The sequence below is a fragment of the Hemitrygon akajei genome, chromosome 16 (assembly GCF_048418815.1).
Source record: "Hemitrygon akajei chromosome 16, sHemAka1.3, whole genome shotgun sequence".
In the NCBI taxonomy this organism is placed as follows: Eukaryota; Metazoa; Chordata; class Chondrichthyes; order Myliobatiformes; family Dasyatidae; genus Hemitrygon; species Hemitrygon akajei.
In genome coordinates, this window is record NC_133139.1 from 63,593,367 (window position 1) to 63,607,775 (window position 14,409).

At 40.5% G+C, this 14,409-nt stretch overlaps 1 protein-coding gene across 7 annotated transcripts in view; it reads left to right on the plus strand.

Annotated features, from left to right (window-relative positions):
* dock6 (dedicator of cytokinesis 6) overlaps nucleotides 1–14,409 on the plus strand; it is a 209,529-nt gene that overhangs the window by 49,335 nt on the left and 145,785 nt on the right. For all 7 annotated transcript variants that reach the window (XR_012101800.1, XM_073069028.1, XM_073069029.1 and 4 more), the window contains exons 5-8: nucleotides 449–578; nucleotides 3,052–3,264; nucleotides 7,667–7,752; nucleotides 13,672–13,738. Coding sequence is in view for 6 of the 7 variants with exons in the window: in XM_073069028.1 (XP_072925129.1) it covers nucleotides 449–578; nucleotides 3,052–3,264; nucleotides 7,667–7,752; nucleotides 13,672–13,738 (496 nt within the window). In the remaining variant the exon portion in view is untranslated. The remainder of the gene's footprint in view (nucleotides 1–448; nucleotides 579–3,051; nucleotides 3,265–7,666; nucleotides 7,753–13,671; nucleotides 13,739–14,409) is intronic.

Below are 14,409 nucleotides of genomic sequence, written 5' to 3' on the forward strand. Positions count from 1 at the left end.
CATGGCCCTTGATGTACATGTGAATAAGATGGGGGTTCTGAAAAATGTTCCCTCCAAGGTGTGCGTGCACACATCTTTTGCTACTAGCGCACAAAGGAATTTAAACTGCGCACAAAAGGTTGTCACCCTCTACCTTGTTGGTATGTTAAGTATATTTCATGAACATATACAATCACATTTCCTTTTCCAGTTTCTGATGCAGACAGTGTTGAAAATGTGGAGTTTGTGATGATTTGTCTGCAGATTTTAGAATTGGCTTATTTATAATGTTTTTATTGAAGAAATGCAGTGTGCGCATGTTGTCACAGGGCAAAAAATTGCACAGCACAAGATTTTTGTGCACACAATTTGTTACAAATTAGAGGGAACATTGGTTCTGAATGTCACCTTGGGTAGTTCTACATCTCATGCTCACTGTTAGCCTGTTTTTGATTTATATTTGGAAAAGGTATCAAAAAATGAGCACTGCATTTAACGGCAACACATCAGAGAAGCAGCGTGAGAGACAACGGGGCCTACCCAAGCAGATCTTTGAGTCTGATGAGGTTGTTGATGACCGAGGAACCCAAGATGATCAGGTTGGTGTTAATGTTGCTTCGATGTTCTAACTATCAAATGGGAAAAATTCATATCTTCATCACAGTCACAAAAATGTTTTAGATTCTTGTACAGACTGTTCTGATGTAAGATGTAAAATGTGCAAGTCTAGTATCATTTGTCAATAAAGAAAATGAATAATGTTGATATTTGAAGTACAAGTTTCAAAAACAAAACAGATACATGGTAGAAAATGTGCAAGGCTATAGAGAAAGAGCATGGCACTGAAATTAATTAGATAGTTAAGTCAAAGAATTAGTCATGGAAGAATGGTATTGGGATTCTCACGTATCAAGATACAGTAAAAAGCTTATCTTGCATACTGTTCATACAGATCAGATCGTGGCACGAGGTAGAATAAAGTAAAATAATAACGATACAGAGTAAATTGTAATAGCAACTGAAAAAGTGGAATTCAGGTGAACAATAAAGTGCAAGATCATAATGAGATAGATTGTGAAGTCAAGAGTCCGTCTTGTCATGCAAGTTTGATAATGGTGAATAGAAGTGGTCTTTAAGCCTGGCTGTGGTATCTGCTGTCCAATGGGAGAGGGGCAAAGAAAGAAGGTCCAATGTCGATTATGCTGTCTGCTTTACTGAGGCAGTAAGAAGTATAAACAGAGTCCATGGAGGGGAGGCTGGTTCCTGTGATGCACTGCACTTTATCCACAATTCTCTACAGTTTCTTGTGATCATGTGCTGAGTATTTGTCACACCATGCCATAATGTATTTAGACAGAATCCATGGTGCATTAATAAAAGATGTCAAGAGTTGACAGGGACATGCCGAATTTCTTGAGCCTCCTGAGGAAGCAGAAGCATCAATAACCCTCTTGGCCATGACATCAATGTGAATGGACCAGGACAAGCTATTGGTGATGTTCACAAATAGGAACTTGAAGATCGCAACCCTCTCAACCTCAACACCATTGATATAGACAGGAGCATGTGCACCGCCCTACTTTCTGAAGACAATGACCAGCTGTTTTGTGGACATTAGTTGTTGTCCTGCACCCTGTCACTAAGCTCTTTATCTCCTTCCTGTACTCCAAGTCATTGTTATTTGAGATGTTGCCCATCACAAGTTATTTGCAAACTTGTAGATGGAGTTAGAGCAGAATCTGCCACGCAGTCATGAGTGCGCAGGGTGTAGAGCAGGGGGCTGAGGACACATCCTTGTGGAGCACCAGAGTTAGAATTACTGTGGCAGAGGTGTTGCAGCTTGACCTTACTGATTGTGGTTTAGGATTGAGTTACAGAGGGAGGTATTGACTAGAGTATAGTGAGTTCTTGACACAATGTTATTTTAATCAGAACTGTAGTCAATAAGCAATCATCTGATGTAGGTGTCTTTGCTATCCAGATGCTCTAGGAATAAGTGTAAGGCAAGAGGGAGAACACAAAGTACACTGCAGATGCTGTGGTCAAATCAAGACGTACAAAAAGGCTGGATGAACTCAGCAGGTCGGGCAGCATCCGTTGAAAGAAGCAGTCAACGTTTCAGGTCGAGGCCCTTTGTCAGGACTAAAGAAGGAGGGGACAGGGGCCCTATAAAGAAGGTGGGGGGAGGGTGGAAAACCAATCAGAGGAAAGATCAAGGGGTGGGGGAGAGGAAGGGAAGCAGAGAGGGGATAGGCAGGAGAAGTGAAGAAAGAATCTAAGGGGAAAGCACTATAAGTAGTAGAAGGCAGAGTCATGAGACGTGATAGGCAGCTAGAAGAGGAGACAGAGTGAAGGTGGGATGGGGGAAGGGAGAGGGAGGGAATTACCGGAAGTTGGAGAATTCGATGTTCATATGAACATATGGTTTTCCACCCTCCCCCCACCTTCTTTATAGGGCCCCTGCCCCCTCCTTCTTTAGTCCTGACAAAGGGCCTCGACCTGAAACGTTGACTGCTTCTTTCAACGGATGCTGCCCGACCTGCTGAGTTCATCCAGCCTTTTTGTAAGGCAAGAGAGATGGTGTCTGTCATAGAACTGCTTTGGCATTAGACAAATTGCAGTGGGTCAAGGTCCTCTGGAAAGCTGCAGTAGAAATGTGCCATGACCAGCATCTCGAAGCATTCATGATAAGAGAGCCACTGGATGGTCATTATTATGACACATGATCTTGTTTTCTTGGGCACTGGGATAATAGTGGTCTTCTTAAAGCAGGAGGGAACCACAGCTTGAAGCAGGGAGAGGTTGAAAATGTTTGCAAATATTCCCACCAGCTCTTCTGCACAGGATCTAAGAACATGGCCAGGGACACCATTTGGTGCAAATAACCTCCTGTGTTACAATTCATCCCAATTAGAATGAATGCTTCTAATGTTAACATTTTCTCACATGCTGATTTGCTTTTTGCTTTGCCCATCTGTCTCCTATGATTGGAAGGGTCTTGTGACTCTCGCAGGGTCTGAGCAATATGCCCTAAGAAAAGCTGCAAACAACTGCCTCTTTGTTCTTTGGTAGGATGATCTGAAGCGGAGGTCAGTGTCTTTAGATGACACTCCAAGAGGGAGCTGGGCTTCCAGTATCTTTGACCTGAAGAATTCTGCTGCTGATTCCCTCCTGCCCAGCCTTCTGGATCGTACAGTAATTGATGAAGTGGACAAGCGTAATGGGGAGCAGAGGAAGGAAAACCGACACCGGGAATTGCTGGCACTCTTCCCGCCACCAGATGAGGTAAAATACTTTCTGTGAGTGGAGAAAAGTGGGAAGGGAAATGGTAATGTAAAAGCACCTATGTAACCATGAACATGTTACTTAGTATTTGCTTGTCTTCATGTCTTTGGAACTCTACAATCAGTAAATAGCAATAAAAATCAATAGAGAGGTACAAGTAGATTTGGCTTAGCTTTCATAGAGGATTGGAGCAAATGTTTGAAGGGGTAAAGGAAAGTAGGAAGTCGAGTGATTCTGCAGATGCTGAAAATCCAGAGCAACAACCACAGAATGCCAGAGGATCTCAGCAGATCAGGCAGAATCCATGGAGGGAAACTTGTGCTAAATGTCAATCTTCTGGAATATTTTTTATTATTAATTTATTTATGGTAATATTACTTTATACATTGTGTGTGAGTTATATGTACTGTATTGTGCACCTTGGTCTGTAGGAATGTTGTTTCTTTTGGAGGTCTACATGTTGAATGACAATACATTTGAAATTGAACTTGAAATGACCAGTCAACGTTTCAGTCCAACACCCTTCATCTGGGATGAATCAGAATAGAAATGAGTCCAGATGCAGGGTCTTAACCCTAAACGCCAGCTATCCATTTCCCACCAAAATGCTGCCTGACCTGCTGAGTTCCTTCAGCATTTTTTGTCTTGCTGCATGTAATCTCAAGAAATTAATTCAGTTGAGAGATAACTGAATATTGGGAGCTTTGGTGCCACCTAGTGAGCAATGTAGTAATTGCTATTTATTTAGTGCATCTCTGAAGCCCACCACCAAGTCTGTGCATTAATCTGCACATGTGCATCCGCCTACATGGACATGAGCATATGGGTGTGCATGTGCACACTTACAAGCAGCAAGAATGCACCATTTAAGAAGACTATTTTTACCATGTTTGTATTATTCAAATACAAAGTGATCTAACTATTCCTTTGATCTCTGGTCACTAAAGCTATGATCAGTAACTCCCAACGCAGAATCAAAGTTACTTGGAGCCTGCCATTTACAGCTTTATTTGTTGTCCTTCCCATTTGGGAATAGTTGTCCAAATAAAATGATCCTATTCAATGAGAAGTGCCTGATGCAATCTATTTTAATCACAATAATAGTCTGCATTGCCAAGTTTATTGTTTAATATACTGAGCTACACAAGTGCTGGAGAAATTCAGTGGGTCAGGCAGCATCTATGGAGGGAAATAGATGGTGTATGTTTCAGGACAAGATCTTCATCTGGGCCCTTCATTCTGATCCAAATGAAGAGCCTTGACCTGAAACGTCAACTATTCATATCCTTTTTTAGATAATACCTGACCTGCTGTGCTTCTCCAGAATTCTTTGTGTTGCTCCAGATTCCAGCACCTGTCATCTCGTGTCTCCATAGAAAAAGAGCTACGACTTTGTCTGTTAGGAAAATGTGTCCTGTCCCTTTTACCTTCCACCTAATCTCACAGCACGAGTCGCTTCCTGTTTACATGTGGCATATGCTAATCCGCCAAAACCATATGATTCATCATGAGACTGAGATGGCCAACTCCAGTGGAACTTAAGGTATGGAAACATTGAAGAGATTAGCAGAATTCTAGACGTGCTCAGGAAATAGTGCAGCAAAGCATTAGTCCTGCAGTGTAATTACCCACACTTTAACACTTCCAGGAAGTCCATCGATGCAATCCATGTGTACACCTGATCAAATTAGGAAATTAGAATGGAGACACGAGAAATTGCAGAGTAGCAAACTGGAGTAGCAAACAGTCTGCAGGAGGAACTCAATGTGTTGAGCAGCATCTGTGAGAGGAAAGCAAATGTGAGAAGACATTTTGGCTAAAACCTTGCATCGGAGACTTAACCTTAAGCAGGGTTTCAACCTGAAATGACAACAGTTCCTTTTGTCCCACAGACACTGTTCAACCTGCTAACTTCCTCCAACAGACTGCTGATAAATTTGACTTAAAATATACTGAAATGTATCTGTTCAACCATTTCTCTCCATTGATGAATGCTGTGGTAGCAGAGAGTTATTACAGTATGGCCAAATGATGTACACGATTTATATTTTAAAACCTGAATACTAACCCTGAAATCATAGTCACTTAAAAGAAGACTGGTACTTTCTATAAAACTCAAGGCTTTTTGACACAAAGCAGAAAAGGCACAATTCAGTAAACTCTGTCCTTTCTTCATCACCAGTGAAAGTTGGATGCAGCAGACGTTATAGTAATGGTTTGTCTTGGTGATGTTGGTATCCTGGAATGTTGTGCCCAGCGCTGGTTTCCATGTTGGTTCTATCTTCCTCACAGCACTTGTATGTTTTTTGAGTGACATTACCTCTGCTTTGAGTTTCTTCAATGTATGGGGAGGTACTGTTATACCTGGATTTGATTTTGAATGAGAATACTGTGCAATAGATATCCAAAAGTATTAGGTAAATAAGTATGTTATTATGTATCAAACTGAAAGGTTAAGGAATGGTTTGATAGAGATGCTGAATTATAGAGGGGCAGAATGGTAGTGTAACGGTTAGCATAACACTGTTACAGCACCAGGGTTCGCTGATTGGGGCTCAACTCCCACCACTGTGGGAATGTACGTTTACTTCATGACTACATGGTTTCCTCCCACGTACCAAAAAATGTATTGTTAGGGTTAGTGACTTGTGGGCATGCCATTTAGGCACTGTAAGCATGGTGACTTTCATGTGCTGTTCCCAGCACGTCTTCAGACTGGGTTAGTCATTGATGCATTTCACTGTACGTTTCACCGTACATGTGGCAAATAACCTTATCTTTATCCTTTAAATATTTAAAAGATACGTAGATAGAAATTAGGACTGGAAGGAAGAACAAAGGACCATAATTTTAAAGTGGCTCTTTATTAATGAATTCAGCAAGCACTTTCTCACACAAAGGAAATCCAGAACTCTGACAAATAGTGTTTGCTGGGTTAATTACACTTAGGGGCTGAGAATAATAAGTAAGGATGTAAAGAAATATAGAAGGAAAAAGCATTGGTTAATTACCAATCAGCTTTAATTTAATGGAAAATAGTCTCAATGCATTAAATGACCTACTCTTTGTTCTTATGTTAATTTCCCTTCAGCTTTCATATTGACTGAGTCAAAAAACTTTCTGGTATTGCATTGTAACAGTTGGTCTGGGTTCTAATATGTCCTTAATTGGAAGTTTACTCAAAAAGATGCAGAGATCCAAGTATTCTGCCGCATAACAACAAATTTCATGACACATGCCAGTGATATTATATTTGATTCTGATTCTGAATCTAATGTCATCTTGGATGTTGACAGAAAAGTAGTATAGTGCTAGCCATATCCTGTGTCCTTATGCTTCTCCTCTGAAGCAATATTGCATTTGTTGATATAGGAGCAGTAAGTATCAAACCAGGAACATGCCTCTCCCTTAGCTTTCTAACTTACTTCCATTACACCGCTGGCGTTTAGGGCAGCAATGAAGGTCCTCCATCTCTGTCTGAAGAGAAGGATTCTTCATTGCTATTTCCCTAATAATTGTTTTTTGTTCAGTCAGGGTTGTTAGCCCTGAGCTGAACCTCCAAACCATTCTTAGTTTGGTAGACTATTCTTAGTCTGTCTTCTACCCTTTCACCTGTTTGGCATGGGTGACCCTACCAAGAGCCAAAGCACAAGACTCTAACTCCAGGCAACACAGCTCTCTGGGTCATTTAGGCATACAAGCATCCAAACCCTATAACAAGGTTGTGGTCCTCCTGAAGGTTAGCTATTCAAGCATTAACAGAATAAGTTTAACAGCAGGTATCCCAAGTCTGAACCCTTGCCTTCTGGAAAACTTCTAGACTCTTTATTTTATTAATGGCCAGTGCCAGAATTGAATTGTTTTATTGTTGTCATGGGTACCATGATACAGTGAAAGACTTGTCTTACACACTCTTCATAGCACATTGCACAGTGCATTGAGGCAGAACAAGGTGAATACAGAATAAAGTGTTACAGCTACAGAGAAAGTACAGTGCAGATAAACAATAAGGTGCAAGCACATTCTGAGATATTTTATGAGGTCAAGAGTCCATTTTATTGTACTTGAGAAACATTTAATAGATTTAGGAATAGCTGTCCTTGAGCCTGGTGGTACGTGCTTTTAGGCCTGATGTGAGAGGGGAGAAAAGAGGATATCCAGGGTGGGTGGTATCTTTGATAATTCTGTTTTATTGAGACAAAGAGAAGTATGGTCAGTCCAGAGAGGGGAGGCAGACTTTAACATCGAAACAGAACTTGCAAATAGGAACAAGCAAATGATTTTAGCATCATGAAAGAATAGATTTGGTTGCCACATTAATCTCTATTAATTTATAAAAAACAGCAACACATAAGCTTACAGAATTCCAGAGCTGATTGTGTGTTTTTTTTTGCACTGGCAGGATGAAGCTGTAGAACGATCTTGTATTCCTGAAGTCCCTAAAGAACATTTTGGGCAAAGAATTCTTGTAAAATGTCTGTCTCTGAAGTAAGTAAATACTACCTAAGAACATACAACATCTCCCCATGTTGTGTTGAACAGAAAGTAGAACTATGGATAATGAAATCACAGGCTTGGGTAAAGCTCAAGTTGAAGAAATGTTTTCTGTAGCACACTTCCAAAATGTCTTGAAAAAGTATTCAGCCACCATAACTATTCTCAAATTTTACTGTCTAATTTTCTAAATATATATTGAAGTAGGATTTTTTGAGCTGATCTACAAAACATTGTGCATCGTGTCAAATCAAGACAAAAGTTCCAAAACCTGTTAGCAATTTACTAAAAATTAAAAACCAAAATTGTGAGGTTGAAAATGTATTCAACCCCTTTGTAATTACTGTGGTAACTTTCCTCATTAATACTGTATATTACCTTACCAACTCATCCAGTTTGTTGATATAGAAAATTGAAGGATCGCCTGTTTTCAATGAATTCAAAAGAATAAATACAATTTCTCTGTAAGATACAACAGTATGATAGATTTTCTACAGACCAACCCAAAATGAAGCCAAAAGAGCATTCAAAGCAAGTCAGGGGAATGATCATAGAGAAGCACAAATCTGGGGAAGGGTACAGGACCATCTCAAGGGCATTGAACATACCTCAGTGCAGGCCATCGTGAAAAAGTGGAAAAAAATATGAAACCAGAGCCACACTGCCTAGGTCAGACAGCTCCTCTAAATTGGTCGCTGGAGAAGAATTGTACTTGTAAGAGAGGCTACTGTGGTACCAACAGTCACTCTGAGTGAGCTGCAGAAGTCAGTGGCTGGAATTGGAGATGAAGTTCATGGCTTCACAATCTTTAAGGCATTGCACAAAAGGGGTATACTGTAAAGTTGTGGAAGAAAGCTTTTGATTATATGAGACAAAAGTGGAAATTTTTAGCCTTACCACTAAGCAGTATGTGTGGCATAAATCTAATAGTGCACTTCAGCTAGGTAACGTCCCTACTGTAACTATGGTGGATGTAGCATCATGTTATGGATGTACTTTTCAGCAGCAGGGACTGCAAATCTGGTCAGGATTGATGGGAAGATGAATGCCGCTATATACAGAGAGTTCCTATATGCAGGGAGCTTAAACTGGGGAGGATCAGCAGGGCAATGATCTGGTGCACACTGTCAGAACAATCATGTCTTCAAATGAAGAAGATCAGTGTCCTTGAGTGGTCCAGTCAGAGTCCTAACCTTAATTAATCATCTCTGGCAAGACCTCAAGATTGCTGTCCACCACCGCTCCCCAACTAACCTGGCGCTGCTTGAGCAATTTTACAAAGAGGAGTGGGCAAATCTTGCTTCATCACGTGATGAAAAGCTAATAGAGACTTATTGATGAGGATTATTGGCTGTAATAGCTGTGAGAGGTGGTCCAACCAGGAGCTGAGCAAAGGGGGATGAATACTTTAGAACGATTGACATTTCAACTTTTGAATTTTGTTTTTTTTTTGGTTTTATGATTTTCCCTGTTATTGGGGTTCTACTGTGAAAAAAAGCATGCGATTTACAAATAAAAATTCTCGGTTAAATTGATAAAAATCCCAGGTTAGTAATCAAATGTCAACTAAACTAGTACCTTCTGTCAACACAAAGCCCATATCCTTCCATTTCCTGCACATCCATGTCTCTATCTTGAATGCCACGATCATATTTGCCTCTACCAACATCCCAGTCACCCATAAGAACATAAAACATATTAGCAGAATTATTTTCTCCAGCATTCGATTATGGCTGATTTATTATTCCCACTCAATCCCATTATTCCGCTTTCTCCCTGTAACCTTTGACACCTTTATTAAGTAAGGACTTATTAACTCTGTGTGTGTGTATATGTATGTATGTGTATATATACACACACACCCACACCCTCTGGTATTTGACTTTTCAAACCTGAGAAAAGGATGCTGGCTGTCCACTCTATCTATGTCTCTCATAATCTTGTAAACCTTTATCAGGTCTTCACTCAGTCTCCACAACTCCAGAGAAAACAATCCAAATTTGTCCAACTTTCCTTATTACACATGTCCTCTAATACAGGTGCTGAACATTTTCTGCACCCTTCCCAAAGCCTTGACGTTCTTCCTTTAATATGGATGCAGCCTAACTAGAGTTTTATAAAGCTGCAACATAACTTCCTGACTCTTGGAATTCGATTTTTAAGTAATAAAGGCAAGCATATCATATGCCTTCTTTACCACTCCATTCACCTATGTCGCTACTTTCAGAGAGCTTAAGACTTAGGCCCCAAGATCTCACTACATGTAAATGTTAAGGGTCAAGCCATTAACAGTATACTGTCACTTTACACTTGACCTCCTGAAATGCGACACTACTTCATCCCGAGTTCAATTTATAATTTATTTTCTTTTTTCCCCAATGATAGTATATAGCAGAAGCTGCATGCTTCATGTTTTAACTCTTTGCTTTGTTCATCTAAAGCTTCTGCTTTATGTTACGAATAAACATGTATGAGCAATTCCTCTGTGAACTCGGCCATGGGTATCTGCAGGCTGTTTGTTAAGAGCATTGCCACTATCCATGGCAAGCTGTCTTTCTTCTGCTGTTACAGGAGCCTGAAGTCCCATATCATCAGGTTCAGGAACAGTTATTTCCCCTCAACCATCAGGCTCCTGAACCAGAGGGGATAACTTTACTCACATCAACTGAACTGATTCCACAATGTAAGGACTCACTTTCAAGGACTCTGCAACTCAGGTTCTCAGTCTAGATCTATCTAGATAGATAGATATTCAACCAACCAACCAACCAAATCTTTTTTTAATTGTATTTGCACAGTTTGTTTTCTTTTGCACCTTGGTTGCTTGTCAGTCTTTTTCTGTAGTTTTTCACTGATTATATCGTATTTCTTTGTTCTTGTTTAATTATCATTCAACCGTTTGTGATTATAGCCAAACAAAACAGTGATCAAGGTGCAAAACACATTGCTCACAGCACAGAGCACAAATGTTACGATTTCGGAAAAGCATACAGTCACTAGTGTGCCCTCACTTGAGAGGTCCCCGATTTCCTAAGCTAGGCAGATAGATAAACTCCAGTCCTAGCATAGTTGCAGTTTGAAGGTTTTATTATTCACCAATGTGTTACAGTATGCAAGGAGCTCATGTAAAAAGACAGTACTTTTCGGTGTTTTCATGAAAAGTAAATTCAAATATTGATTGAAATTCCTTCGACCTAACAAAGTGCTTCTAATTACTAGTGTCTAAATGAAATGTACAAACAATATGAAATAGCCGACCTGCTGACTGCTTAAAAATACAATACTAAGTAATCAACAACAGCTGTGAACCTGCAAGTAAGCAGTGAGATTTAGTAATTAGAAATAAGATAACAAACCACATCAGCTAGAACATAACAGTCACAAAGAAAAAATAATATAACACAGATCCCTGAGTGGCGTGACTGTAGGATTAACTGTAAGTTGTGCTGGTCCATCTTGTTCTTCCACCGAGCAAACACGGGGGCAGCAACGACGGAGGGCCAGCCCCCAACCCAGATATGGATTCCAGCATGCCCCACAGAGGCTCTGACACACCCCTCCCCTGGTCTGCTGCAACAGGCTACTCTGCGCCCTGGACCTAGTCCTCGCCACAACAGAGGCAAAGCAGCTCCCCCGTTGTTGGTCTTTCTAATAAACCAGTGAACCAGACTTGAAGTATTCTATGTTACCAATACCCAATAGAGTCTTGTGATCACAATAAACATGTCCAAGATAATCACTTGCACTGCACACCACCCACCAGTAGATGACAGGTCCAAGTGACAACACAACAATGGTATGCAAGTCCAACTCCAGTGCCATTGAGTTACTTGCTGATGGGCTAGTCCTGCAATACTTGAAGTTCTTAGTATGCAGTAGTGACTTGCATTCGTAAAATAAGATGTATAAGATGAACAAGTACACCTTCCATTGGAGTCGGAATGGCCACTGCGTCCAAGCACACTACCATCTTACTGGAATGCCTGAAAATGAATCTCAGGGTAGTATATAGTGACATATACCTGCTTTGATAATAAATTTACTTTGAACTTTGAGTGTGAATAGTTGTGGCTGAACCCAGTCACATCCTTGTCCAACATGCATGCACCTACTTGCTGAAGCTGCTGGATTGTAAATGATTTGCAGTCCTGATAAGTTGTTTTTTTAACTCATATAAGCTACTTTGGAGTGTATGAATAATTACCCTCCCTTTCCCCTGCATTGGTCAAGCATTCCTACTATTACTTGTTCTTCCTTTTAGTATTGCCATTCTCTTGCACAGTTTCCAGTAAAGCTCTTTGTTTCCCTTGGTCACTGCAGAGCTTACTGGGTTGAAGGATTTAAAGATAAATGGGTTTCAATTTTTGGTGCCTATAGTCAATTTCTCTGGAAAGCACAAACAGAAAAAAAATCTGCAGATGCTGGAAATCCGAACAACACACACACAATGCTGGAGAAACTCAGCCGGCCAGCTACGGAAGAAGCCTGGCCAGCTGAGTTCCTCCAGCATTTTATGTGCTACTCTCTGGAAAGTTGTAGATTAGCTGAGGTGAATGTTAATGTTTCTATCTATTTTAAGGTTATGGCTAATACCTATTCTCAGAAGAACAGCCAGTGATAATTCTCTTTTCCATTTGGGATGGGATTGCTAGCAAATATTAGCCAACGTTGAATTTCGAACACTCCAAAACTCAGAATGAGATTGCTCAAAGCCCTCTTTACCTGGGTCAGTGAGAAGCAGTGGATTTGGCGGGTAGTTATGGAAGGGCAGGAATCAGATTCTTTTTGAGTTGAGATTGAATAGATTGCAGTCTGCAATCAGAATTGCATGGTTTGTAAGTTTTGTAAGAATCCAGTTAGCATACTTAACTGTAAGCGGTGAAGAATGTTTTGTCTTTTGTTCAGGATAACAACATGTTATACAATGGAGTCACAACATGGTACATTGTCTTCAATGTATTGTTGGTTTGTTGATGTTTCATCTGGCTCTTACTCATTTGCTGTACGCTCTCACTTGCTTTCTCAGATAACCGGTATTCTAAAATACCACGATAGATCTGTATGCTGTAAGAAAAGATCTTATTCCTTCCTCTGATTTAAGACCATAAGACATAGGAGCAGAACTAGGCCATCTGGCCCATTGAGTCTGCTCCACCATGCTCCACCATGGCTGATCTTTTTTTTAATCTCTTCCTCAACCCCAGTTCCCAGCGTTCTACCCGTAACATTTGATGCCATGTCCAATCAAGAGCCTATCAATCTTTGCTTTTAATACACCCAACAACCTAGCCTCCACAGCTGCACGTGGCAACAAGTTCCACAAGTTCACCACCCTTTGGCTAAAGAAATTTCTCCGCATCTCGGTTTTGAAAGGTCACCCCTCTATCCTGAGGCTGTGGGCTGTGCCCTCTTGTCCTAGACTCTCTCACCATGGGAAACAGCTTTTCCACATCTACTCTGCCTAGGCCTTTCAAAATTCGAAAGGTTTCAATGAGATCCTCCCTCATCCCTCTGAATTCCAGCGAGTACAGACCCAGAGCCATCAAACATTTCTCGTATGATAACCCTTTCATTCCTGGAGTCATCCTTGTGAACCTTCTCTGGACCCTCTCCAATGCCAGCACATCTTTTCTAAGATAAGGGGCTCAAAGTGAGGCCTCACCAGTGCCTTATAAAGCGTCAGCATCACATCCTTGCTCTTGTATTCTAGACCTCTTGAAATGAATGCTAACATGGCATTTGCCTTCTTCACCACTGACTCAACCTGCAAGTTAACCTTTAGGGTGTTCTGCACAAGGACTCCCAAGTCCTTCTGCATCTCAGATTCCTGGATTTTCTCCCTGTTTAGAAAATAGTTTGCACATTTATTTCTACTACCGAAGTGCATTTCTGTCTTCTGCTCTTTTTTCAAAGGTTTGAAATCGAAATTGAGCCAATATTTGGAGTTCTTGCTTTGTACGACGTGAAGGAAAAGAGAAAGGTTGGTGACTGAAAATAAAATCCTTCCATGTATATATAGTTACGTTTTTGCATCAATATAAATGTCATTCTGGTCTTGGAGGAAGCTTATGGGATTGAGAGAAAAACCGCAGTGGCAAAGATCTATAAGTATATAAATAAACTTTGCTCAATAAGTTTATTATTATGTACTGAAGGACAGTGAAAACTTTGTTTTGCCTGCCATCTAAACAGATTAATTTTATTACAACAGTGTATTGATATAGTACAAGGGTGCATGTACTATCAGAGTGTAGAATAAAATGTTATGGTTATAGAGAAAGTGCAGTGTAGGTAGAAAATAAGGTGCAAGACCATGATGTGAGGCCAGGAGTCTCTAATATCGCACTAGGGACTTCTATAGTCTTATAACAGCTGGATAGAAGCTGTCCTTGCTTTCAGGCTTTTGTATTTTCTGCTAGATTAGAGAGAGGAGAAGAGCGAATGTCCAGGGTGGGAAGAGCCTTTGATTATATTAGCTGCTTAATTGAGGCAGCAAGAAGTGTAGTAATAGACCATGGTGGGGAGGCATGTTTCTATCATGTGTTGAGATGTGTCCACAAATCTCTGGAGTTTTTTGCGGACATGGGTAGAACTGTTCCCGAAAGAAGGTGTGATGCATCTGGATAGGATGCTTGTATTTGCAAGAAGGGG